The sequence below is a fragment of the Carlito syrichta genome, unplaced genomic scaffold (assembly GCF_000164805.1).
Source record: "Carlito syrichta isolate Samal-C Ts95f unplaced genomic scaffold, Tarsius_syrichta-2.0.1 Scaffold314107, whole genome shotgun sequence".
Classification (NCBI taxonomy): domain Eukaryota; kingdom Metazoa; phylum Chordata; class Mammalia; order Primates; family Tarsiidae; genus Carlito; species Carlito syrichta.
Window position 1 is genome coordinate 214,496 of NW_007258203.1, and position 26,970 is coordinate 241,465.

At 36.8% G+C, this 26,970-nt stretch overlaps 1 protein-coding gene across 1 annotated transcript; it reads left to right on the forward strand.

The window, feature by feature from the left end:
- Positions 1-9,329: 9,329 nt before the first annotated feature.
- On the forward strand, positions 9,330-26,171 carry LOC103273627 (C-type lectin domain family 6 member A-like). The gene is made up of 5 exons (XM_021719065.1): positions 9,330-9,360; positions 12,759-12,860; positions 16,786-16,931; positions 24,491-24,606; positions 26,027-26,171. Exons 1-5 carry the CDS (start codon positions 9,330-9,332, stop codon positions 26,169-26,171), a joined length of 540 nt encoding a protein of 179 aa, XP_021574740.1.
- Positions 26,172-26,970: the final 799 nt, after the last annotated feature.

The following is a 26,970-nucleotide window of genomic DNA, read 5'->3' on the forward strand; positions in this document are numbered from 1 at the left end:
GGCCGCTCCCGGCCACCGCAGCCTCAACCTGCTGGGCTCCGGTGATCCTTCCGCCTCAGCCTTCCAAGTAGCCGGAACTACAGGCGCGCGCTACCACGCCTGGCTAATTTTTGATTTATTGTAGAGATGAGGTCTCGCTAAGTTGCCCAGGCGGGTCTCGAACCCTCGGGCTCAGGCAATCCACTCACCTCAGCTTCCCAAAGGCGCGGGATTACAGGCTGAGCCACCGAGCCCTGCTGTCCTTCTTTATGGCTACATAATATTCCATTGTGTATATATACCACATTTTTTTTCATCCAGTCCTCTTTTGATGGGCAGCATAGTTGGTTCCATGTTTTTGCTATTGTGACTAATGCTGCCATAAACATTCATGTGTAGGTATCTTTTTTATAGAGTTATTTGAGTTCCTCCGGGTATATTCCCAGTGGAGAGATTGTGGAGTTGTATGGAAGGTTGAATTTAGATCGTTTAGGAATTGCCACGTTGTTTTCCACAGAGGCTGTACTAGTGTACACTCCCACCAACAGTGTAGAAGTGTTCCCTTTTCCCTGCATCCTCTCCAGCATGTGTTGATTTTTGAGTTATTGATGATGGCCCTCCTGACTGGAGTTAGGTCGTATCTCAGTGTGATTTTAATTTGCATTTCTTTGATGACTAGTGAGGCTGAACATTTTTTCATGTATCTGTTGGCTGCTTGTATGTTTTCTTTCAAGAAGTGTCTATTCATATCTTTTGCCTATTTTGTAATTGGGCTGTTTTTTTTTTGGCATGTTTGAATTCCTTGTAGATCCTAGATGTTAGGCCTTGGTCAGATATTCAGCTAGCAAATATTTTTTCCCGGTCTGTGGACTGTTTCCCTGCTCTCTTGATGGTTTCTTTAGTTTTGCAGAAGCTTTTCAGTTTGATGTGGTTCCACTTGTCTTTCTTATCTCTGTGGTTGGGCACTTGGGGTTTTGTTCAGGAATTGGTTGCCAGTTCCAATTACCATAAGGATGTCTCCTGAATTTTCTAAGGTTCTTATAGTTTGAGGTTTTACGGTTAGGTCTTTGATCCATTTAGAGTTAATTTTTGTATATGGTTATAGATAGGTGTCTTGTTTTAATCTTTTGCATGTGGTCAGTCAGTTTTCTCAGCACCATTTTTGAGATAATACTGAGTGGATGATTTTTGAGATGTTTTGTCAGATCCAGTTTGCTAGAATCTTGTTGAGAATTTTAGCATCTAAGTTCCTCAAGGATATTGGCCTGTAGTTTCTCTTTCTTTGTTGGATCTTTTGCTGGTTTGGGTATCAATGTGATGTTAGTTTCATAAAATGATTTGGGGAGAGTTCCATCTTTCTCAGTTGCCTGGAGTGCTTTCAGTAGGATTGGTATCAGCTCCTCTTTGTATGTTTTGTAGAATTCTGCTGGAAAGCCATCTGGTCCAGGGCTTTTTTTGGTAGGTAGTTTTCATGTGACAGAGTCAATTTCCTGGGTTCTTATTGGTCTATTTAGGGTCTCGATTTCTTCTAGTTTCAACCTGGGAAAGTTGTGTTATATCAGAAAGTCCTCCACTTCATTTAAGTTTTCAAGTTTGCGTCCATACAAGTGTACATAGTAATCTTTGACAATTTTTTGTATTTCTTTGGGGTCAGTTGTGACTTGATCTTTGGCATTTCTGATTGTGTTTATTTGGGTATTCCCTCTCTTTTTCTTTGTCAGTCCAGCTAGTGGTCCATCAATCTTGTTAATACTTTTCAAAAACTAGCTTTTGGTTTCATTGATTTTTTTTTGTATTGTCTTTTTTGTCTTCTATGTCCCAAATTTGAGCTTTTATTTTGGTGTTCTGGATTCTTCTGCTAAAGTTAAGATTTTGGTGATCTTGCTTTTCCAGTTTGTTTAGGTGATTTGTTAGGCTGTTAACTTGTGATCTTTCCATTTTCTTCATGTGTGTTCATAGAGGTATGAGTTCCCCTCTTAGGACTGCTTTCATGGCATCCCAGAGATTTGGGTAAGATATTTTTTCGCTTTCATTTGTGTCCAGGAATATTTTAATTTCTGTTTTGATTTCCATGTTAACCCAGGAGTTGTTCAGAATCATACTGTTTAGTGTTCATGTCTTTGTGGGTTTTCGGGGAACTTTGTTGGTGTTGAGATTTATTTTTATTCCACTGTGGTCTGGGAAGGTGCATGGCAGTATTTCAGTCTTATGGAATTTGTTTATACTTGATTTCTGGCCAAGGATGTAGTCGATCTTAGAGTATGTTCCATGTGGGTGATGAGTAGAATGCATATTCCATGGTTGTTGGATGGAGTGTTCTGTAGTCATCAATTAAGTCCATTTGGTCAATTGTCACATTGAGGTTCCAAATCTCCTTGTTGAATTTTTGTCTTGATCTGTCTAGGGTTGGTTGTGGGATATTTAAGTCCCCACTATGATAGTGTTAAAGTCAATGTCTTTTTTTAATTTACCTAGAAGTTACTTTATTAAAGTTGGTGCTACTATGTTGGTTGCATATATGTTTAGGATGGACATTTCTTGATAGATATAGCCTTTAATCATTATGTAGTGACCTTCAGTATCTTTTAAAATTTTTGATAGCTTAAAAGGCATTTTGTCTTATATTAAGACTGCAACTCCTGCTGTCTTCTGTGTTTTGTTTGCTTAAAAATTTGTCTTCCATCCTCCTATTTTGAGTCTATGGGCATTCTTTCTGGTGAGATGAGTCTCTTGGAGACAACATATTGTTGCATCATGATATTTTATCCAATTTGCTTTCTATGTCTTTTCAGTGGTGCATTTAGTCCATTCACATTCAAGCTAATTATTGAGATGTGAGAGTTTGTTGTTGCTGCTGCTACCGCTTGTTTGTTTGTTTGTTGTCTTTCTTTTGATTTTTGGGTTGATTTATGTTTGTTTTCAACCTTTTTCCCCCCTTTATTGGGAGGGGTGTTATTGTTTTTTTCCCCTCTTTCTTCTGTGTTTAATACTTTTTAAAGTGTTTCTTGTAGAACTGGTCTGGAGGTGGTGTAAACTCTTAGGGATTGAATGTCTGAGAAGGATTTCAATTCTCCATCTCGGATGAAACTTAGCTTTGCTGGGTAGGTAATTCTTGGTTGCAATAGTTTATCTTTGAGAACTTTTTCAGATTGGACTCCAAGCTCTCACATCCTGAAGTATTTCTGTAGATAAGTCTGCCACTACTCTAATTGGTCTTCCCTGGTAGGTAGTCTGAACTTTCTTTCTTGCTGCCTTTAGGATTTTTTTGCTTTATACCTACTTTGTGTAAGCAAATTACTATGTGTCTAGGAGTTGGTCCTCTCATTTGTTGTCTTTCAGGGGTTCTCTGAATCTGTTTCTTTGAATGGTTGCCTCACTAATGAGACGAGGGATGCTTTGCTGTATAATTTCATGGAATGTTTGCTTCAAGGTAGTCTCTGTCTCTCTATCTGCCTCAGGGGTTCCAATTAGTCTTAGGTTCAGCCTCTTAATATAATTGCTCATCTCTTGGAGGTTTTGTTCTCTCTTTTTAAGCTTTTTTTCTATATTTTTAACAGTTTGGATTAGTTCCATAGTTTGGTTCTCAAGCTCTGAGATTCTTTCTTCTGCTTTGTGAAGTTTGCTTTCCCTGCTTACCAGTTTGTTATTTATTCTCCTTACTGTTGTTATTTCAGTGATCAACTTCTTCATTTTTTCCTCTTGTTTCTCTTCATTTTTATTTATTCTCTTTATTAATATCTTGATATCTGGGTTTGTAGTTTGAGACCAGATATTCTGGAGTCTCTTCATTGTTTGAGTTCTGGAGTCTGTATTCTCAGTTGTTGGTCTCCCAAGGGTCTGTATTAGACCCACTACTTTCTTTTGGTTTTTATTCATTTGTGTGGGTCCCCTCACCTTTTTAACCTCTTGTTTAATTCTGTTGTTTGGTGATAGAGGGGGTAGCTTTTACATCTGTTTGCTCAATCTCCTATTCTTCCTTATGTACATCCTCTGGCTTTATTCAATTTTGAAGCTAGACCGGGGCTGGGGGGCTGTGCTTTTTGTAGTTTTGGGATTTAATTAAGTGGGGAGCTATAATTCAGAAGCTATCTGCAGATCCTAGTATCCACTGACAAGTGTGTGGGTCCCCTGGAACCCACTTCCCACCAGTTTACAGTCTGTCCATGCAGTGGGGTTGTATGTTTGCCTCCTGAAAGCAAAATGAGATAAGAAATAGGGAAAGAATGGAAAAAGGAAGGGGGAAGACAAAAGGAAGGTGGAGAGAGAGAAGATGAGGGAAAACAGACATACCAACTAATGAATAAACAGAGAAACAAACAAAGACAGGAAAAACAAAAATAAACCAAAAACATACAAACAATCATATAAACAAACAAAAAACCCCTGTTGATGTATTTGCCTTCAAAAATACCCATACACAAACAGAAAATCTAAAAAAAAAAAAATTAACAGAAATGAAACAAGTATGAAAGTGCAAACAAAAACAGAGAGAAGAAAAAAAAACTAAAATAAAAAAAGCAAAAAATAAAAAACTTGCTCTGTCATTGTTTCTGTAACTTCTGGTCCTTTTTGGCTGCCACTGCATTAAGGAGTGGCTCCAGCCTCCAGCCTGTCTCCTCCACTCCCAGCACAGGCTGATAGGGTTGACCTCCCATGTGGGTCAGATGCCCCCATGGACTACTGTGAGAGAAGGATGGATCAGATAAGGACTCATCCAACTCTTCTGCTGCTGCCATTCCTGTCAACTATCCCACTGACATATCTTTGCCTGTTCCAGCATGGGGGAGGGGTGTCTGTCTCACTGAGTTCGGTGAAGGGCTAGCCTCTGGGCCCCAGTTTGGATGCTGGACAGAATTGGGCAGGGGAATGCAGGTCTCTGCCCAGTCCTGGGACAGAGAAGATGGTGCCAGTTGACATCTCACTGGTGAAGGGCTCTGTTCTAGATTTCCACACCCTGCTTTCCCCATGGTTCTTGGGGTTTGTGCCTGGTTTTCTACTAAAAGTGATGGTGTGGGCTGGGTGTCAGGTGGTGAGGAGTAGCTGTTCTCTGCTGCCTCTTCTCAAGAGAGCCCTGGAAATGGCAGATGATCCTGTGTGCCAGGGGCTCCAATCTCAGGGTGGTGGTGGGTTGTAGTCACCTCTGGAGGAGAACCCAGTGTCCCCCAAGTCTCCCCTCAGATGAACTTTTGCTCACCCACCGGCACACACCCACTCACACAGAGAGTGTTTATGGATACTTGCTTTCGCGTAGAGCTCACACTCTGACCTGTTCTGTCGCCATCTTGCCTCCAACCAGCTCTTTTTATTTAAAGGCATGCCACTGTAATCTAGAAACTTTTACAGGACAAACAAATGGAAAGAAGCAAAAAGAATGGCACACAGGATTGTCAATGGTAAAGACCAAAAAGCAGTTGGTGAGCATAAATAGGAAATAGACAAGGAGGCAAAGAGATCTTTTAAGTTGTTTTCCTCTATTTAGAAAGGAGAATGTTTTATTTCCCTGGATCATCAAGTGACTCAATCCTTGGTTTTGTGTTTCTCTGTTTCTGAAGGGAACTAGAAACTGATGGTGATGGCTTGTAGCCAATTCTTCCTTCTCCTCTTATAGTCTATTGTGTCTCAGACCTACCATAGGGGAAATTTTCTAGGGCTTTATCCTGTTTCTCAATGTTTATTTCATCATCAGTTATAGCTTTAACTATCTGATTACTTAAAAATTCCATTCAGTTCAATCCCATTGCTTAGAGTTTTTATGGAAGCCCAATTATATAGGAATGTTTGATTAAATCTTGGGTCATTGTACTCAATCTCCAGCTCCTTTTATATCCCTAAAGAGGTGGGACCTTAATCATATAATTGATTTCTCTGGCAACCAGTTCCCATTCTGAAACTATCTAGGGGATGAGCAAGAGTCACCTCATGTGTTTACAGGCATGGCTGAGAAAGTCTTGTTATAAATAATAAAAAATCCTGCGCCTTTGGGAGGCTGAGGTGAGTGGATTGCCTGAGCCCGCGGGTTCGAGACCCGCCTGGGCAGGCGAGACCTCATCTCTACAATAAAATCAAAAAGTCAACCTGGCGTGGTTGCGGGCGCCTGTAGTTCCAGCTACTCGGAAGGCTGAGGCGGAAGGATCGCCAGAGCCCAGCAGGTTGAGGCTGCGGTGGCCGAGAGCGGCCACTGCTCTCCAGTCTGGGTGACAGAGTGAGACTCCAACTCAAAAAAAAAAAATAGTAAATGCTTTTTTCCCTTCATTTGTTTACGTATTTATTTTAATGTACAGCATGCTGACTGTAGTTAAATTTTTTTCCTTTCCTCTTTATTCCTCTGGAGCTATTTCAGGAACTGGGGACAAAAATCAAATAGATAAAAGATGCTCCTATCATTCCCGTCACCCAGGGAGTTTTAAGGGTTTTAGGAACTTTGTGCTGGACAAAAAACAAATACATATTTCTTATCTTACAATATCAACAAGTTCAGTATTCATATATTCATAGTAGGTTTTCTTGTATTCAAGACTACTTAATTGAGAATGTGGAGATGTTTGTGGTATTAATAGAGAGAATTGTCTAGATTTTAGAAGCTGTGAGTGAGGAAGAATCTCTAAGCCCCTGAGTGATAACATTGAAGGAATCCAAAATCTGCTTCTCTAAGATCGTTGAGATGAAGAAGCTTAAAATGTAGGATACTCTGCCTCTCTCTTTGTTTGCCTGATGGCAGGACAGCAATTTTCAAAGACAAAGGATTTCCTGTCCTCCTCTCTGGTTTTCCCACCTAAAGTCAGGCCCCTTTACAGCGCTTGCTTCTCCACTCAAGGACAGTGGTGCCAGAGAACCCAAGAGCAGACTTTACTCTTCCCATACATTTACCTTCCTGTATTTTCTCTCCTTTTGGAACCTTGGAGATACTCTCTTCTTTGTTTTTCACCATCAACCTAAAGGGAGAAGCTGAAGCAAATAATATAGTTTATTTGGGACAAGGTTGTGGATAGCTACCTGGGAAAACACTTCCATTTGCCTTTGGATGCGTTCCAGAGCACAGAGGAGAGACTCAACTTTTTAGAGAAAAAAAGGAGGAATCAGAAAGGGGGAGGATTAAAAAAGTTGTTTGTTAGGAATTCTCATTGGTTTACAGAAACAACATTGATAAGTGATTGTTTATAAAGAGGGTACCCCAAAAAACCCAGAATTATTTTTGGAAAGTGGGCCTCCTGTAGTACAGCCTTCCCCTACTAGGTAAATGTTCTAGAACCCATCAGCATCAGTGTATCAGTTGGTGTTGTTGTGAGAGGCTGCATTTAGTTCAGTGAATTTCTTTGGAGGTTCTTTCAACACATTTGCCCATTTCCTTATGGGTGATTTACAAGTGCATCTGCCCACACTGTGCTGAGTGTTCAACGGTTTTGGCCCAAAATGTCACGACTCCTATGCCCCACCCTCCCTATTCATCTGGTCTCACCCAGAACGACTTTTTGGGTTGTTGTTTCCCCAGATGAAAAAAGTCCTCAAAGGAAAGCGTTTTGCTGAGGTGAAAGGGGTGAAACAAAAAGGGCCGAAGCACTAAAAAGCATCAAAACGGATGAGCTCGAAAACTGTTTTGAGAAGTGGAAGAAGCATCTCGATAGGTATATTCATCAAACGGAGAGCACTTTGACGGTGACTGAAGTCTAAACATATAAGAATAAATACACGATTGCTTATAAATAAATCGTGTTTTTTTGGATCCCTTAAAATACACTGTGGTGCTATAGGGTTCATCTTATGACGTCAGTTAGTCTAGAACCCACATGGCAGGTGGCTTCAAGAGGTAATTATTTAGCTCAAAGGGAAAGTGAGACATGACTTCTGTCACGTTTTTAAGTTTTATTTATTTACTTTAGAGTTGTGTGTACAAGTGAAGGTTTTCTACACAAGTAGGCTGCATGCAGGTAAAGTCTGGGCTGCTAGCTAGTCCTCTCTCCCTTTGGTAGTGGACCAGGTACCCTTTGTGTTGCCATGTGTACCCCTCCCTCCTCCCTCCCTCCCCTGGCAGTGCCCAGCATCTGCCAATCTCATTCTTGAGCTAGTGTGACTAGTGTTTAGGGCCTGCTTACGAGTTACCAGTTGTTTCTGTGATGGTTCACTTAGTATGATGAGCTTCACCTGCATCCAACTCACTGTGCAGGCCACGATTTTGTTCTTTATGGCTGTATTGTATTCCTTCATGTATATATGCAACACTTTATTTACCCAGTCCACTTTCAATAGGCATCTGGGTTGGTTCCATGTTTATGCTAGTGAGAATATTATGGCAATAAACATGCATGTGGCTCCTGTCACATTTTAATGCCTCTCTGGGCCTGATAATTTAAAGAGGCTCACATTCCTCAGATAAAAAGTCTTTTTCTTTCTCACCCCTGCATAAGATGTATGACACTTTGTTAAAACATTACTTAAGTAAGGCCCCCATGTCAATACATTGAGAGAGAAATACTTTTGAACTGAGTTATCTCTGGAGTGGTAGGTACAGCACACATGAACAAACTGCTGGTTTTTCTCTTGTTACTCTGACTTTTGTTTTCAGAAGAGTGTCTCTGCTAACAACCTATGAGGAAGAGAAAAGAAAAGAAATTATATTTTCACCCCATAACATAGAATTCATAAAGCCTTTTCTCTGATTTTATATCATTTCAGGTTCCCTAAAGGGAAATTATAAAATGTTACTAAACTGCTAATATTAGTCTTGATACAACAAGAATGTTCCATCACCTTTGCAGATAGATTCCAGAATGATCCATTTAACAATCACATTCCTGGACAATGTTCATGGGTTTTATATTATTTACTATATTACCCTTTATATTTAAGCTGTATCCATTCAACCAAACTTTCACTTACTTCCTAGGACACTGTTCAACACATGGATTAAAGCTTGCATAAAATAAGTAACAAATATAAAGTTTAGTTAGGGACCACTTAATTTAACCAAGGCCTTCAAATACATTTCCTTTTAGGCCACATAACATTTCTTCCTTTGCTTGCCAGAATGAATAGAAATCAGAGAGTGAAATTTTATATTAGGAAATGGAGAAATAGTCTGAGTCTTCTTTTCAAACTTCTCGTGAACAGTTTTCAGTGTGTTTCTCAATTCCTCTTTTGTTTTTTTCTTGTGTCTTGAAATCACTGGAAACTTTAGTCGAGCACGTGACTTATTCTTTGGAGGTACACTTGATATTGGAAATCTTTTCGTCCTATCAGAGTGTGTAGCAGTTTGTCTCTGAGCTCTGGCTTCTTCGAGTGAAGCTCTGAGCAACATCTTCAGGGAGAGAGACCTAGGAGGTTCCTGGACCTTCTGCATACAGGGAGCTCACATAATGGTGCGAGAAGGACAACCTCAAGGTAGAGGTGAGCATTCTGCTTCTCAGTTGCAGAGAGGAAGGTAGAAAAGTATGGTGAGACGGTGAGAGTCACCTGGAGAGATGAGGCAAGCAACAAACAGGTTGAAGAGCTCATGGTTGGACCAATACAGCAGACTCATAAGAATATGAAAGAAAGTGTAATGCCTCAGGGCCAGAAGCACTTCAAAGAATAAGAAAACTTTTTTTGGGGGGGGCGGGGAAGAGTGTTTAGGGAGACAGAGGAGATTTACATGGTAGAATGTAAACAACTAAATAATTAGTTATTAGATATCTGTTCTTAAAAGTCCTCTGACTATTTTTGAAATTCAGACAACAGTATTCTTTCAAATTGCCCTGATTCACATGTTGTATTCTCTTTTCTCATTTTGTCTTTTAAAGAAGAAGAAAATAATCCTCCCATTTTTTTTGAGGATTTTGTTTTTATTTATTTTTTATTTTATAATCAATATTTTTTATTTTGACATTGTGGGGTACAGTTAAAGGTTAGGTTTACAAATATGCTTCGTTCAGGCACCCTTGTTGATAAGTGGTGTCTCCCCGAATCCTCCCATTTTTATGCATGAAAATCTGACTTTAGCTTCAAACCTTTGCATATCCCTGAATAGTTTTTTTTTTTAAAGTCTGGGTCTCTGTCACCCAGGCTGGAGTGCAGTGGCATGATCATGGCTCGCCACACCCTGGACCTGCTGGGCTCAGGTAATCCTTCCAAGTAGCTAGGACTACAGGTGCACACCACCATGCTTGACTAATTTTTCGATTTTTTGTAGAGATGAGGTCTTGCTATGTTGCCCAGGTTGGTCTCAAACTCCTGGGCTCAAGCAATCCTCTCACTTTGGTCTTCTAAAATGTTGGAATTACCGGCATGAGCCACAGCACCTAGCTGATGAATAGTAATTTTTATTAAAAAAAACTTTGTGGATATGTAACAGTTGTACATATTTATGGGGTACCAGTGATTTTTGATGCTAGCATATAAAGTGTAATGATCAAATCTGAGTAATTGGGATATCCATCATCTCAAACATTAATCATTTATTTGTTTTGGGACCATTCCCCATTCCAAATCTACTTTTCTAGCTATTTTGAAAAAACATACAATAAATTATTGTTAACATACAATAAATTATTAGTTGCTCTATGATACTAAGGGTGCTAGACCTTATTCCTTTTAACTAACTGTATTTTTTTGTATCAATTGACCGACACCTCTTTTTGCTCCCTCCCCCCTACCCTTCCCAGTTTGGTTATCACCATTCTATTCACTAACACCATGAGACAGTGATTTTTTTTTTTACCTCCCACATATGAGTGAGAATGTGCAGCGTTTGTCTTTCTGTGCCTGGGTTATGTCATCTAACACAATGTCTATATTGTTGCAAATGACAGAATTTTTTTATGGTGCAATAATATTCCATTATGTATATTATACCTCATTTTTCTTTATTCAGTTATCTATTGATGAACACTGAGGTTGATTGCATATCTTGGCTATTGTGAATAGTGCTGCAATAAACATGGACGTGCAGATATTTCTTTGATATACTGAAGAAATAAAATATTAATATAGGAGTATGAGAAGTGTGAGATAAAAGTGACGTTTTGAGAAAGATATACAATCAATGAAAGCATGTAATATTTAAGGAGAAAGAACAAAGAAATGGAAATTTCAGTTGATTGAGTGTGGGTTTTGTCCAAATTGTTTTGAGCTTCAGAGCTGTTACTTGGTTATTTATTCTGAGGGGGTTTGTAAACTCTTCTTGTTTTAAATTTTTAATTACTCTGAGGTTCTTTGTCTGGTTTCTTCATTGCTCGAAGTGTCCTGGGAATTCTGGCTTCCTGGCCCCCTGCTAACTGAATTTGTCTTGCTACTTTGACAGAGAAAGGAAGCTGCTGGTTTCTGAAACTCTGCTCTGTTGTGGTGATTTCCATTGCACTCCTCAGTGCGTGCTTCATTGTGAGTTGTGTGGGTAAGTCCTCACTGAAGTGGCATTTCCCTTGATCTCTTTCCTGTGAATATCCCCTAAAGTTTTTCTAAGTATGTTCTCTTTTACCCCAATAATACGTCAGCTCTTACTTGGAATGCCACACTTTTCACCTTTTCTCTTTCCTGTTCTTCCTCCCCTCTTTTGACAACTGACTCTTGTCGATTTACTTCACTTGGTTTCATTAGCATTTTTTGAATCATAGCCTCATATATGCATGTCATTCACTGTATCCATCACCTAAGACATCATCTTCTAGGACTGGGTTCACTAGTGATCACGTGTTCTGTAGACACAAAACACCTTTATGGGAGGGCAACCAGAATTGCTTTTATAGTTGTGATACTTTATATTAGGTTTTTTGCTCGTGGAAGCCTTTCCCAATATGAGGGGGAAAGGTATTCACATAAAATGAAGGCAATGGAGGGAAGAAAGTATCTCTTCCCTGTTCCATTTGCAACACGTACTATCTCAAACTTATTGTAAGGAGTCTCAAAGACCTTTTTGCTTTCCATTTTATGGTTTGGTTCTTTCTTTCATTGATAAGGTGATCAAAAATAGTTTCCAAATAGTCTGAGAGAGAGTGAAAGAGGCTTTCTAAGTCAAGCAGATAATGGCTGCAGTACCTTCAGAGATATAAATATTTTTTTACCGTATTTAGTAAAACACAAATAATCTACACAAAATTTAGAATCAGTTTTGCCTTTTATAATCAAGTATAAGAGAGAAGGAGATTTAAGAACCATTATTTCATTAGCTAAGAGGAAACTGAAACTGAGGACCCCAAAACATGAGCTAAGAGAGAAGGGTAGAAAGGTTTGACTTTGCTAAACTTCAGTAGTGGAAGGACAAAAAAGAAATGCGTGAAGAATCAGGTTATGTGCACATTGATGAACATAAAAGTTAGTGTTCATCTGAGACACTTAAAATGTCTTTATTAATGTTTAAAGTCTCCCCTTGGTTGTTATTTACCCCATATACTGATCTGTGGTGACCTGCAGTTAGAAATACTTAGAAAACATCAAACTAACCTGTGTACTTGCTTCAAGGTTATTAAAATTAAGGAGTAGCAGACATCCAGTGAGTCAATAAATATTTACTGATGACTTTGTGACAATCAATGTTCTAGGTGATTAATTGATGCAGAAAACAGGTAGAATCTCTACCTTATAATATGGAGCTTAAATTCTAGTGGAAGAAAGGGACAAAAGCGAACAGAGAGTCATATAAACAAATAAGATAAATGAATACAAGCAAGAGCTAATTTAGCATGGTCTTTATTGGGCTTGCATAGAGAGAGGGTGGTGGGGGTCAGAGGTGAGCTGGCATGGTGCAGATAAAGAGAATAAGGTTCTATAGTAAAAGATTGGAATGGACACCAATTCTTCCTTTCCCTTCACAGTGACTTATCATTTTACTCATGGCACAACTGAAAAAAGGCTGTCTGAACTACCAACATATCATTCAAGTCTAACCTGCTTCAGTGAGGGGACAATGGTGGCAGGTGAATCTTTATAATGCTTAACTAGACTTTTTCTCTAGTTGAATCATAGCCTCGTATATGCATGTCATTCATTTTTCTTCAGAAAAAGTCCCAGAGAGAAATCACGGTTAAGTTGAAGACTGTTGTGTTCTGGTGTGTGTGTGGGTGTATGTTGTTGTTGTGTGTGTGTATGTTTGTGTTTTATTAAAATCTCTGGAAATCTTCATGATACCTCTAAACTTACATGCTCATATCAGACTCGGTATGTGCCCGCAAAACAATTCCTTCTTCAGACGTTATAATGTCAACAAATACTATCAAACTACATGCAAATAATTTGCTTGAGACAACATTGAAAATTATTTATAGCAATTCTTACATTTTAAAAATTTTCCTTACCCTCTGTCAACTGCATAAAACTCTCTCTGATAATAATTCCCATCTCCACCCCAAGTGCCAGCTTTATTACTGATTAAACTGGCTAAGGATAAGACTTTCTAAAATATCCGTCTGGTAACTTCATATATAGGGAGTTGGAAAAGTTGAATTTAGAGTCATGATCTGCTTCCCACTATGTCTAGGGAAAAGCCAAGGAAAGCAAGGTGCATGTCTCTAGTGGTCTGTATGACCTTAATCCTTCCAAGTAAAGAAATGTAATCTAGACGTTTACTTTATCAGATTCTTGCTATTTAAGGAACTTATAAATTCACTTCTCTGCTTTTATGGAGAAACCTGTGAGAAGTGAAGAGAGGTCAGAAGCTTCTTTGTATTTTTACGAGATGCTGAAATTTTATCTTTTTTTGGTATTTGGCAAGAATAGGGTACTTGGGGATGCAAAGGATGGCTTCGCTACTCTTCCAGACCTACGGTTTTATTATCAAATTGTTCTTTGGTGAAACGATTTGGAGCTGACTCTTTTAGGGAGGAAACCATAATTCTATCAGGATAGTCTTCCTCCCATCTATGTGGAGCACTCCTGCAATAACAACTAACAAATACTAGATAATATTTTCCTAGAAGCAGCAATGGGCACTTTAGCTTTTGCTTTCAGAAAGCTTTGAAGTGGGACAAAGGTAGATAGTCATTAAATTAACTTTACATCCATCTTGCATAACACGCTGTTAATTTACAACCTAAGATTACAGCTAACCAGGCTGTTTAATATAACTAATTCAAGTTACAGATAAACTTGTATAAGAAATATAATTATTTTATATAATACAATATGAGCAAATGAAAGTGCTCAAATTTTAAAAACGTCTTTTCAAGTTATTGTTACAATGAAAAAATAAAAACTCAAACACAAAATTTTCATGGATTAAAGGCAAAAAATAATTGAAATCAGATTGTATCCTCTCCAAAATGTTTCAGTCAGTGTTGAAACATTCAGTTGCATAGTTAGATTTCTTCAATAGATCTGTACTCTGGCTAAACCAGTTTTATTTGAACTGTTCTGTTTGTCACCCCCCAAAAGATTTTGAAAAAGTATGATCCTCTTATACAATTTAATTTGATAGCTAAAATTTTTCATCATGCCAAAGAAGCAAGGGGTTTAATTTTTGAAACTTTGTAAATATTGAATTTAAAGAACAAAACTGTTATATCTCTTATAAAATTGTATCCACTTGTGTCTAAATACCATCATAAAGTGCTAACCCCCATCACTCACTTAAAAAAGGTAAACATGTATTATTAAACAGTTGTATGTTTTGTACCACCTTGGACTCATCTTTGCATCACGATTGCTCCATCTTCCAAGCTATGTAGATAAGTATGTTTAATATTTTAATTTCCTGTGGACATTAGGCTTTGAGTGTTATAAAATTTGTTCTGGATTGATTTAATGTTACCACTGTTATCAGAACACAATATTAAAAACACAAATTTATTATCAATTTTGATAAATCATTAGTAATAAAGTAGAACTCTATTGGAAGGCTATCTCTTAATAGATGAATAGGGATTTTAAAAATGTAATCACATGTAACCATAATTGAATACTACTATTGCTAGCTCGAGATAGATTTCAACATTAATTCTACTTCTGTTTTTCAACTTAGTGACACAAACTGAAAAATATTGCTCACCCAAATCTGCAGATTGGAATGAAAAGAACTGTGTTAGGATGTCACCCCATTTTTGGAATTCTTTCAGAACAATTTGTCTAAGATTATAGAATGATCTATTATCAGAAATTACTTGTGATAGTCTGCTGAGAATTTGATTAGGTTACCCTTCAATGTCATTGAAAGTAAACAATAAGAAATAAAATAATTAGCAAAAGATGTGTTATTTCTGCTAGTAGTCATTTGCTTTCTCAAAAGTAAACCAGAAACTCTTTTTAATAAGACTTATCAAATGGTTATTATTTATACCTGTTATTTTTTACACTTAAAGCAACTTGACAGTCTCCCACTTGCTGGGGGGAGGGGGGACAGACCTCATCAACAAGGGTACATGCATAATGAACATTTGTATACCTAACCCTGAATTGTACCCCACATCTTTAGAATTAAAAACTAAAAAAAGCACTGTGGTTAGCCCCTTATTCTCAGAATAAATTGGAAAAGTAAAATATTATTGTCAAGAAAAGTTTGTTGACTTTTATTTTCACTTAATATATAATAATATGACAATGTAAAAGAAGGAATAAAATAAAGCTGTGTAAAATAATGGATGAATCTTAGCAACGTAGAATGAAAAAATAAGACAAAGAAGAACATTTATATTATAATCACTTTAAGGACATTTAAAACTCAACAAAACTGAAAACATAGCACATACATGTATATGTGCTTAAATTATATGTAATCAAAATCATATTAATTATATGTGTAGGCTGGGCACGTTGGCTCACACCTATAATCTCTGTACTTTGGGAAGTAGGGGTAAGAGGATTGCCTGAGCCCAGGAGTTTGAAACGAACTTGGGAAACTTGGCAGGATCTGCTTCTTCAATAAATTAAAAAATTAGCCTAGCATGGTGGTGCATGCCTGTAGTTCTAGCTACTTGGAAGACTGTGGCGGAAGGATTGCCTAAGCCCATCAGGTCTAGGCTACAGTAGCCATGATAGTGCTACTGTACTTTAACCTGGGCAATAGAGTGAGACTCTGACTCAAAAAATTATGTGCATAATCAAAATGTATCAGTGAACTTATATCTGGCTAGCTACATATTTCTTTAATCCTTAGGAGAGTGGCAAACTGGTACTTATAAGGGTAAAGAAGGAACATTGATAATTAAAATTCTTAAGTGCTTGATACTGTGTGAAAATTAGTAATAGGTAACATTTGTTGAGCAACTATTCTATATTAAACACTTTTTAATATGCTTTACACATATTATGTAGTTAAATCCTCCATGAAGTTGACACTATTATTATTTCCATTTTAAAGATGCAATAATTGAGACTCAAGAAAGTTGTTAATTTGCTCAAAGATGTACATAATAAATGATAGACACAGAATTGTAATGAGTCATAAGTTTAATTTTCATAGCCAACTTGTGAACAGTTATTTTAAAAATCCAAGGCTCTGTGGCTTGCCCAAGATAATTGAGCAGAACTGGGTCTCCAGGTTCACCTGTGTTAGTCATTTAAAACTCTAAGAGGAATTGGATCTTGTAACATATAAAGGACATGAAACAACAGAGAAAAAACTCAAGAGTAATTTTCTTGCCAAAAAAAAAAAATGAAGAAAGAAAAACAAAAGCAGGAAATTCTGTAGGTATACCTTGGTAAATATTGAAAACCGAAAGAATGTTAATTTAAAATCAATTTCTAGGGCCCTGAATCATGTAATTCAAGGGACAGTAAAAGCTTGAATTAAGAAACTGTCTCTAGAAAACAACCATAGATCCTGGAGTTTTATGTATATGGAACTTACCTCATTCATCCTATCTGTCACATCTTGCAGTCACTCTTTTCTTTCCTGTAACACAGAGAAAGTCTGGGGATGTTGCCCAAGTACTTGGAAGTCGTTTGGTTCCAGCTGCTACTTCATTTCTACCGAAGTGGATGTCTGGGCGAAGAGTGAGCAGAAATGTGTTGAGATGGGGGCGCATTTGGCTGTGATCAACACAGAAATAGAGCAGGTACTTTTCAATTTCTGATTAATTTTTTAATTGTGGAATAAACACGTAGCATGAAATTTACTGTCTTAACCATTTTAAGTGTGCAGTTCTGTAGTGTTTATTCACAGTGTTGTACAACAGATCTCCAGAACTTTTTCATCTTGCAATAGTGGAACTCTCTACCCATTAAACAGCAACCACTCGTTTTCTCATCCTTTAAGGCCCTCACTGTCACTCTTCTACTTTCTATTTCTATGAGTTTGGGTATTTTAAATACCTCATATAAGTGAAATCATACAGTAGTGTGTGTGTGTGTGTGTGTATGTGTGTGTGAAAGACCTACTTCTCTTGGGGTTCATCCATGTTGTGGTATGTGACAAGACTTTCTTCAAATATTTTAAGGCTGAATAATATTCCACTGTAGACATATTCCACACTTTCTTTTTTTTTTTATTTGCTGTCTCATTTCCAGCTTTATTGAGATGTGATTGACAAACAAAAGTAGTATATATTTAAAGTATACAATGTGATGACTTGATATCTGAATATATTGTGAAATCCATTACCTCATATAGTTAGCCTTCTTTTTTGTGTGTGAGGAGAACGTTAAGATACCACATTTTCTTCCACTCACTTGTTGATTATCATTTAGGTGGCTTCTGTTTAGTGGTTACTGTGAATAGTGCTGCAATGAATATAGACGTGCAAATATCTCTTTTGAGATCTTGCTTTCAATATATTCGAATATATGCTCACAAGTGGGAATGCTGGGTCATCTGGTAATTCTATTTTTAATTTTTCTGAAAAAACCTTCATACTGTTTTTATAGTGACTGCACCATTTAACATTGCCACCAAGCTTGCACACATGGCTCTATTTCTTCACATTCTTGCCAACACTTGTTATTTTCTGTTTTGTTCTGTTTTGTTTTTGGATAGTGGCAACCCTAATGGGTGTGAAATGATATCTCATTGTGGTTTTGATTTGCATTCCTTGAATGATTAGTGATGTTGAGCATCTTTTTATATGCTTGCTGATCATTTGTATATCTTCTTTGGATAAATGTTTATTCAAGTCTTTTGCCCACTTTTAAAAAACTGGGTATTTCTTTTGTTGTTGAGTTGTAGATGTTCCTTATATAGTTTAGATATTAACCCCAATCAGATATATGATTTGTACATATATTTTTCCATTCCATGAGCTTCTTTTTTTCACTACTTGATTGTTTCCTTTGCTTTGCATAAGTTTTTTAGTTTGATGTAGTGCCATTCGTCTATTTTTGCTTTTGTTGCCTGTGATTTTGGTGTTGTATCAATACTTGCCAATATCAATATCATGAATCCTTTTGCTTATGTTTCTTCTAGGAGACTTACAGTTTTAGGTCTTCATTTAGGTTGTTAAAATTTTTGAGTTAATTTCTATATATGATATAAGGTAAGGGTCCAACTTTATTCTTTTGCATATGGATATCCAGTATTCCTATCTTCATTTGTTAGAGTTTACCCTCTCCCTATTGTAAGGTCTTGGTGCCTTGTCAAGGATCCTTTGACTATATATATGAAGGTTTATTTCTGGAATCCTTATTCTGTTACATTGGTCTATATGTCTGTCTTTATACCATCACCACAGTGTTTTGTTTACTGTCGCTTTGGAATACGTTTTTGAAACCAGGTAGTGTGAGGCATGCAACTTTGTTCTTTTTCAAGAATGTTTTGGCTATGAGGGGGTTTCTTGGGATTTCATATGAATTTTAGAATATTTTTTCTAGTTCTGCAAAAAATGGCATTGGGATTTTGATGGGGTCATGTTGAATCTGTAGATTGCTTTGAATAGCATGAAGATTTTAACTATATTAAGCCTACTAATCAATGAACACGAATGCCCTTCCATTCATCTGTGTCTTCTGTGGGTTCCTTCATCAATATTTTGTAGTTTTTATAGTACAAGTCTTTTGCCTCCTTGGTTAAGGTTATTCCTATTTTATTCTTTTTTGATGCTATTTAAATGGGATTATTTTCTTAATTTTCAGATTGTTAGTATATAGGAATGGTACTAATTTTTGTGTGTTGATTTTATATTCTACAACTTTGCTGAAGTTCTTTATTAGCTCACAGTTTCACTTTTTAAAATTTTTAGGGTTCTCCACATATAAGATCATGTCATCTGGGAACAGAGACAATTTTACTTTTTACCAATTTGGATGATTTTCTTTTCTTTTCTTACCAAGTTGCTCTTCTAGGACTTCTGGTACTATGCTGAAAAGAAGTGATGAGAATGAGTATTCTTGCCTTGTTCCAATCTTAGAGGAAAAGCTTTCAGTTTTTCACAATTGAGTAGGATGTTAGTGGTGAGCTTTTCATATGTGACCTTTATTGGCTGAGATACATTCCTTCCATTTCTTGTTCGCTGAGTGTTTTTTTTTTTTTTTTTTTAGGAAAGAATGCTAAATTTTGTCAAATGTTTTTTATGCTTCAGTTGAGATTATGTTGTTTTCGTCCTTAATTCTCTTAATGTGGTGCATTACATTGATTGATTTTAGTGTGTTGAACAATCCTTGAATTCCAGGAATAAATTATATTTGGGCATTGTGTATAATCCTTATAATATAATATTGGAATCAGTTTTGTAGTAGTCTGCTGAGAATTTTTATATTAATATTCATTAGGCATATCAATCTGCAGTTTCTTATAGTACCTTTTTGGCTTTGATATCAGAAAAATTCTGGCCTCATAAAAGGAGTTGAGAAGTTTCCCTCTTCTTCAATTTTTTGATAGTGTTTCAGGAGGATTGACGTTAATTATTCTTTAAATGTATGGTAGAATTCGCTAGTGACACCTTCTGATTCTGGGCTTCTCTTTCTTGGGAGATTTTTGATTTCCAATTAATTTCCTTACTAGATATTGATGTATTCAGATTTTTATTTCTTTATTTCTTTTTGTGTGTGTGTGTGTGTTGGAGTCTCACTCCGTCACCCAGACTGGAGTGCAGTAGCACGTTCCTGGCCACCGCAGCCTCAACCTGCTGGGCTCCAGCGATCCTTCCGCCTCGGCCTTCCAAGTGGCTAGAACTATAGGCGCGTGCTATCACGCCTGGCTTATTTTTGATTTATTGTAGAGATGAGGTCTCGCCAAGTTGCCCGGGCGGGTCTCGAACTCATGGGCTCAGTCAATCTACTCACCCTGGCCTCCCAAAGCACGGGATTACAGGCTGAGTCACCGCCCGGCTCAGATTTTTCTTTCTTTGTGATTCAATCTTTGTAAGTGATATGCTTCTAGGATTTTATCAATTTCTTCTAAATTATTTAATTTGTTGGCATATAATTGTTCACAGTAGTCTCTTATAACCCCTTTTACTTCTGAAACATCACTTGTAATACCCCCTGTGTCAACTCTCATTTTATTCATTTGAATATTTAGTTTTTATGAGTCTAAATAAGTTTTTGCAATGACTCCTAGTGTTATAGTGGTGTTGTCTATTTCTCTCTTCAGTTCTGTTAATGTTTGCTTTATGTATTTAGGTACTCTAATATTGGGTGCATATATATTTATAATTGTTATATTTTCCTTCTTTTTCTCTTCTGGAAGTTTTTTGAGTTAAATTCTATTTATCTGATATAAGAAAGTATGATCACCCATGCTTTCTTTGGTTAATATTTGCATGGAATATATTTTTCCATCTTTTCATGTTCAGCCTGGAGGAGCTTTAGCGCTAAAGTCCTGTATATATAAAGTAAATCCTGTATATAAATCTTGTATATAGTGTATAATTGGATCTTGGTTTTTTTTTTCTATCATTCAACCAATCTATGCCTTTTGATTGAGCAGCTTAATGCATTTATATTTAAAGTCATTATTAATAGATAAGGTCTTAATATGGCCATTTTGTTGATTTGTTTTGCATATTTTATATATTTTGTCTTGTTTTTCTTTCTTGTTGCTATCTTTTGTGTTTTGTTGATTTTTGGTAGTGGTATGTTTTGATTCCTTTCTCATTTCATTTTGTGTATCTTCTATAAGTGTTTCATTATGGGGATTGCATAAAGCATATTAAACATACTGAAATTGTGCATTTTAAGATAATAACAACTTAATTTCAACTGCATATTAACACCCTCTATTTCTTCAGATTTCCTTCCAGTCTCCAATTTATGTGATTGATGTCACAAATTATCTTTTTACAAGGTGTATTCATTAATACAGGCATTATAGTTATTTTAATACTTTTGTCTTTTTAAATTCTGTACAAGAATTAAATGATTTATGCACTAACATTGCAATATTACAAAATTTTGTATTGTGTATATTTACTTTTATCAGAAAGCATGCATATAGTTTCATGATCTGTCTGCTATCCTTTCATTTGAAGTTGAAGGACTCCCTTTAACATTTTTTTAAGGCAAGTCTAGTGGTGATTAATGCTCTTAACTTTTGCTTATCTTGGAAATTTTTAATTTCTTCTTCATTTTTGAATAAAAGCTTTCCAAAATACAGTTTCCTTGGTTGCCTGTTTCTTTTCTTTCAGTACTTTGACTATATCATCACAATCTCTTCTGGTTTGCAAAATTTCTCTGAAAAAATCTATTGATAATTACGGAAGCTCTCTTGTACATGATGAACACTTTTTTTTTTTTCTGGCTTCAATAGTTCTCTTTGTGACTTTGGACAGTTTAATTAAATGTGTCTCAGTATGAATCTCTTTGGATTTATCCTGGTTGGAATTGAGCTTCTTGAATTTTTTTTTTTTTTTTTTTTTGAGTTGGAGTCTCACTCTGTCGCCCAGAGTGCGGTGGTCCACCGCAGCCTCGACCTGCTGGGCTCCGGCGATCCTTCCGCCTCAGCCTTCCAAGTAGCCGGAATTACAGGCATGCGCTGCCACGCCCAGCTGATTTTTTGATTTATCGCAGAGATGAGGTCTCGCTGCCCAGGCGGGTCTCGAACCTGCGGGCTCAGGCAATCCACTCACCTCAGCTTCCCAAAGGCGTGGGATTACAGGCTGAGCCACTGAGCCCGGCTGCTTCTTGAATTTTTATGTCCAGTTCTCTCCTGAAATTTGGAAAGCTTTTGGCCAAGATTTCTTTAAATAGGTTATCTATCCTCTTTCTCTTTATTCTTTAGGATTCCTATGATGCCTATATTGGTCTGCTTGATGGTTTCCATAAGCCCTTCAGGTACTCTCCATTTTTCTGTATTCCTTTTTCCTTTTGCTTCTCTGATTCGATCATTTTAAATGACTTGTCTTAAAGTTCACAGATTCATTCGCTTGATTAAGTCTTCCGTTGTACCTCTCTTATGAATTTTCCAATTCATTCATTCTGGATTTTAAAAAAATAGTTTCTATCTGTTAATATGCTCATTTTGTTTGTGCATTCACTTTCCAAATATTGTTTAATAGTTCGTCTGTGTTTTCTTTTAACTCATTGAGATCTTTAAGTTTGTAATTTTACCTTTGTCAGTTTATTCATAAATCTATTTTTTTAAAAAGGACAATTTCTGGAGATTTATTTTGTTCCTGTTTCATTGTATTCCTTGAGATCTTTCGTTGAGATTTGAGCATTATAAGAACACCTCTTCCAGTGTTTATTGTCTGACTTCCTACAGGGGAAGACCTTCACCAATCAGCCTGACTATAGATTCTAGGAGTCTCTCAAATATGTTTTAGTGTTGCATCTTCTCAATATTTGTAATTGATTTTATAATTTTCAGATAAAATTCTTTACTTTGGCTTTTTTGGGTGAAATTGTAGTCTCTTGTTCTCCTTGCTGCCTGTTTGCAGTACCACAGTCTCTCTGAGGCTGTAACAAACTTCCTTTTTTTTTTTTCTTAGCAGCGACCAAGCATTCAAAATATGTTGTCTTTCATATCAGCCCTCTGAATTAGGTGAGACAGAAACAAATCTCTAAAGCAGCTCCCTGAAAAGCAAGAAAGTTGACACAATGCGTTACTCTTTTCTGTCCCTCCCATGACAAATGCTTAGATATGTTTTTCTTCCTCTATTGCTCTGTGCAGTGCTCAACAGATGGAGGATCTAAGGTGAATGCAGGCAACACAATTTCTTACCTGCTTGAATGCCAGTCTTCTTGGCTTTGCTCGTGCCTGTGGTACTGCAACCTTTTCACTATGTTCAGGAGTTCACAAAGGCAATTTGGTCCATATATTGTTGTTAAGTCAGTGTCTTCATGGGGGAACTAGCGCCTGGCTTTTCTTTTCTGTCATTTTGCTGGCATCAGCGAAGCAGGTACTTTTAAAGACAGGAATTAATGTCAGGGAGCATTTCTTACGTGTTTTGTAACACCTTTGGCTAAGCAGTACCCCTCCCCACTGGAATAATGGGTTAGGTCAGAGTTTTAGGGCAATACACAATAAATACTCTTTAAACCTTCAGGTTCAGTTCAAAATTAACTGCAGTTTACCTTATTAAAATTACCTATAGGAAAACAATCTGAATATATGTAAAGGTATTTTAGAAATCCAACTGGAAAGATGAGAGTAATTATTTTTTATATAACAAATAAAACCACAGTAGTTGAAATATAGTGAGCTCTCTTTTATATTTAATTTTTACAAGTAATTTACTACTTCCCAGAGAAGAAGTCATTAGAGGAGTGGAGAAACCAATTTGTGTTTTAAGAACCCAAATGCAATTTCACTGAAAGACAATCAGAAATTAACACAGAACACATTTTTATTAGTCAAGGTGCTCCAGAGAAACTATAAATTTGTGTCTGTGTGTATTTACATATATATATTCAAGTTACATATAATCTTTTCATAACATTATATATAATTTTATATATAACATTATATATATAATCTCTTTATGTATAAAGAGATTTATATGAGGAATTGGCTCACATGATTACGGAGGCTTAGAAGTCTCACAGTTTGCCATCTGCAAGCAGAAGACCCAGCAAAGCCAGTGGTATAATTCCATTTCAAGTCCAAAGGCCTGAAAACCAAGGGAGCTGATGCTGTAAATCCTAGTCCAAGGATAATAAAAGACTGATGTCTCAGCTCAAGCAAGCAGGCAGAAATTTTTTAAAAAGTGAGTTTCTCCTTCTTCTGCCTTTTGTTCTATTCAGACCCTCTTCAGTTGGGATGATACCCACCAAACACTAGAGACAGTAATTTCTTACTGAGCCCACCAATTCAAATGCCAATCTTATCTTTAAAACACCTACAGATACATCCAGAAATAATGTTTTAATCTGATCACCCCTTGACCCAGTCAGGTTGACACAAAGATGTTGTGATGATTACATCACAACATCTGACCACATAAAATAAAATAAAAAGATTGAAAACACAAATATGGATTTTTGTACACTTAAAAACAATTTTGTTTTTTGGTAAATAAAAGAATAAAATTCTATCTGAGATGTGTCTAGAATATATAACCTCTTTCCTTCCTGTGATGATACTGGCTTTTGGCCTGTACTCCTGGTTGGTATGTTATCATGTGACTTTTTTTTGCACCTTGTGTTTTCTTTGAAAGAATGGTTTTAAAGGTTATGAAGAAAACTTACTCTGCTCAATCTAGAAATTCCAAAGTCTATGACTTTTTCTTTTCTTTTTTCCATGCAGGATTTTATTGTCCAGCAGCTGAATGAATCATTTTCTTATTTTCTGGGGCTCTCAGATCCACAAGGCAATGGTAATTGGCAATGGATTGATAATACACCTTTTGAGAAAAATGCCAAGTGAGTACAGACCTAGATTAATAAACTATATGTCTTGTTTATATAAAACATTTAGAAAAATGTTGTTAGCAGTGCTATTAATGTTAACATTAATAATGATAATGATAACAGGATCTAACAATTATCAAGCCCTTATTACATGCATGTATTATCTCATTTAAATTCTATGTAAACATCTGATTTTCAGAACTGATTTTGCAGATGAAAAATTGAATGACTTGCTCTAAATCAATAAACTAATAAGATGATAATTTGTGTCTCAGTCCCATGTCCATCTGCTCCAGAGATGGTGCTTTTGACCGTTATATTTTACAACCTCTCAACACAAGATACTTAAATTCATCTCTAATTAGTAAGGTTTAAAATATCTGGGTCAGAACTATGTATAATTTTAGTAGGATAATTGCATGATAATACTATTCTTACTTACGGATTTTTTAAAGAAGAGTTTAAGTATATATTATCTTATTTGATTCTCCCACAATGACAAAGGACAGAGCTTATTAGTTATTTAGGAAACTTAAAATTTCTGTTTTTGTAGACGAAGAATCTACTACCAGGGGAGATTAAATCACTTGCTAAACATCAAAATGAACGAGTAGCAAAACCAGGTCTTTTAATTCTAAAAGTAATGTGCAACTTCTCACCTTTTCCCACAGCGTGTATTCATTGGAAGTAGAGTAACTTTACATCTAAACTTGGGCACTGTGTCACATATTCATGGCTTCATGAGAATAGAGAAACTTTGGAAGGTGTTAAGAGCCCAGATGTAAAGAGGTAGTCTCTTTATTAAATGTCAGTAAGAAAGGATTTGTGCAAGAATCTAGGTCAGGATAAGGACAACGTGAAGAGGAGGAAGTAAAGGTCAAATTGCAGGGGAAAGGTCTGAGAGTACACTCTCTCATAAAATTTTTGCCAGGAGAATGTCCGCGCAGCAAGTATAAAATTGTGTGTCCAGCCGGGCTCGGTGGCTCAGCCTGTAATCCCGCGCCTTTGGGAGGCTGAGGTGAGTGAATTGCCTGAGCCCGCGGGTTCGAGACCCGCCTGGGCAGTGAGACCTCATCTCTACAATAAATCAAAAAATCAGCTGGGCATGGTAGCGCATACCTGTAATTCCGGCTACTCGGAAGGCTGAGGCGGAAGGATCGCCGGAGCCCAGCAGGCCGAGGATGCGGTGGCCGGGAGCGGCCACTGCACTCCAGTCTGGACGACAGAGTGAGACTCCAACTCAAAAAAAAAAAAAAAAAAAAAAAAATTGTGTGTCCATATTTGAGGATTTTGAGGAAGGCAGTATGGGGGGGCAATCATTGGAATGTTGTCCCCTTCTGAACCCCATTCTGTTCAACCCCAAACCTATATACTTTCTAATCAGTCACTGTGCATTCTTTGAAAACTGATTTTACCCTTTATTTCCCTTTAGATTCTGGCACCCAGGAGAGCCCAACTTTGCTCCAGAGCAGTGTGCTTCATTAGTTTTCTGGAAACCTACAGGATGGGCTGGGAATGACGTTTTCTGTGAAACTAAAAGAAATTCAATATGTGAGATGAAGAAGATTTATCTATGATTAGAACTTTATTTACTGACACATTTAAAATTGGGACCTATCATAAAATGATAATTTCTTCTTGTAATTTACATATAATCCTTGTATTCTAGAGGTTCGTGAAAATATTCAGATACTTTTCTCCCTTTAATAATTCTTCTAGTTTTTTTTTTTCTACTAATGGTAGAATGAGCTCTTCTCTTTGTTCGATTCTTTCATTTGCTGTCCTTTTTTCTTTCATTTCTTTATACTTTGCTCCACAACAATTCTTGTTCCGGGAACTGTACTATTTTGTCTGCCAGAAGATTTATAAGGCAGTATCTTTTGAAAATTATGTATTTCTGATCTCAAAATGCTATAAAAAATCCCTTTGATCATTTGGTCCATGTGGTAGTCATTTGGTCTACATGGTAGTCAACATACAATCATCTGAAATTCTGACAAGATCTGAAGAATGTACTTTCCACATGGCTCACTCACATGACTGGTAACTTGGTGTTGGCTGTTGCTAAGATACTTCAGTTCCCAACCACATGGAACTCCCTGTAGGGGTAATCGAACCTCCTCACATTATGATGGCCAGTTGCCACTGGAGCCAGTTATTCAAGAGCAAAAGTGACAGCAGTAATACCAATACCTTTAATGATCTAGCTTCATCAGTTACATATCATAATTTTTGCTTCACTCCATTAGTCACAAAGGCCAAACCTGATATAATAAAGAAGAGGACTGCCCAAAGGCCTGAATACCATAAGATGAGAATCACTGAGAGCCATCTTGGAAGCTGGTTATCACATCAGGATTTCTTTAAATAGATAGA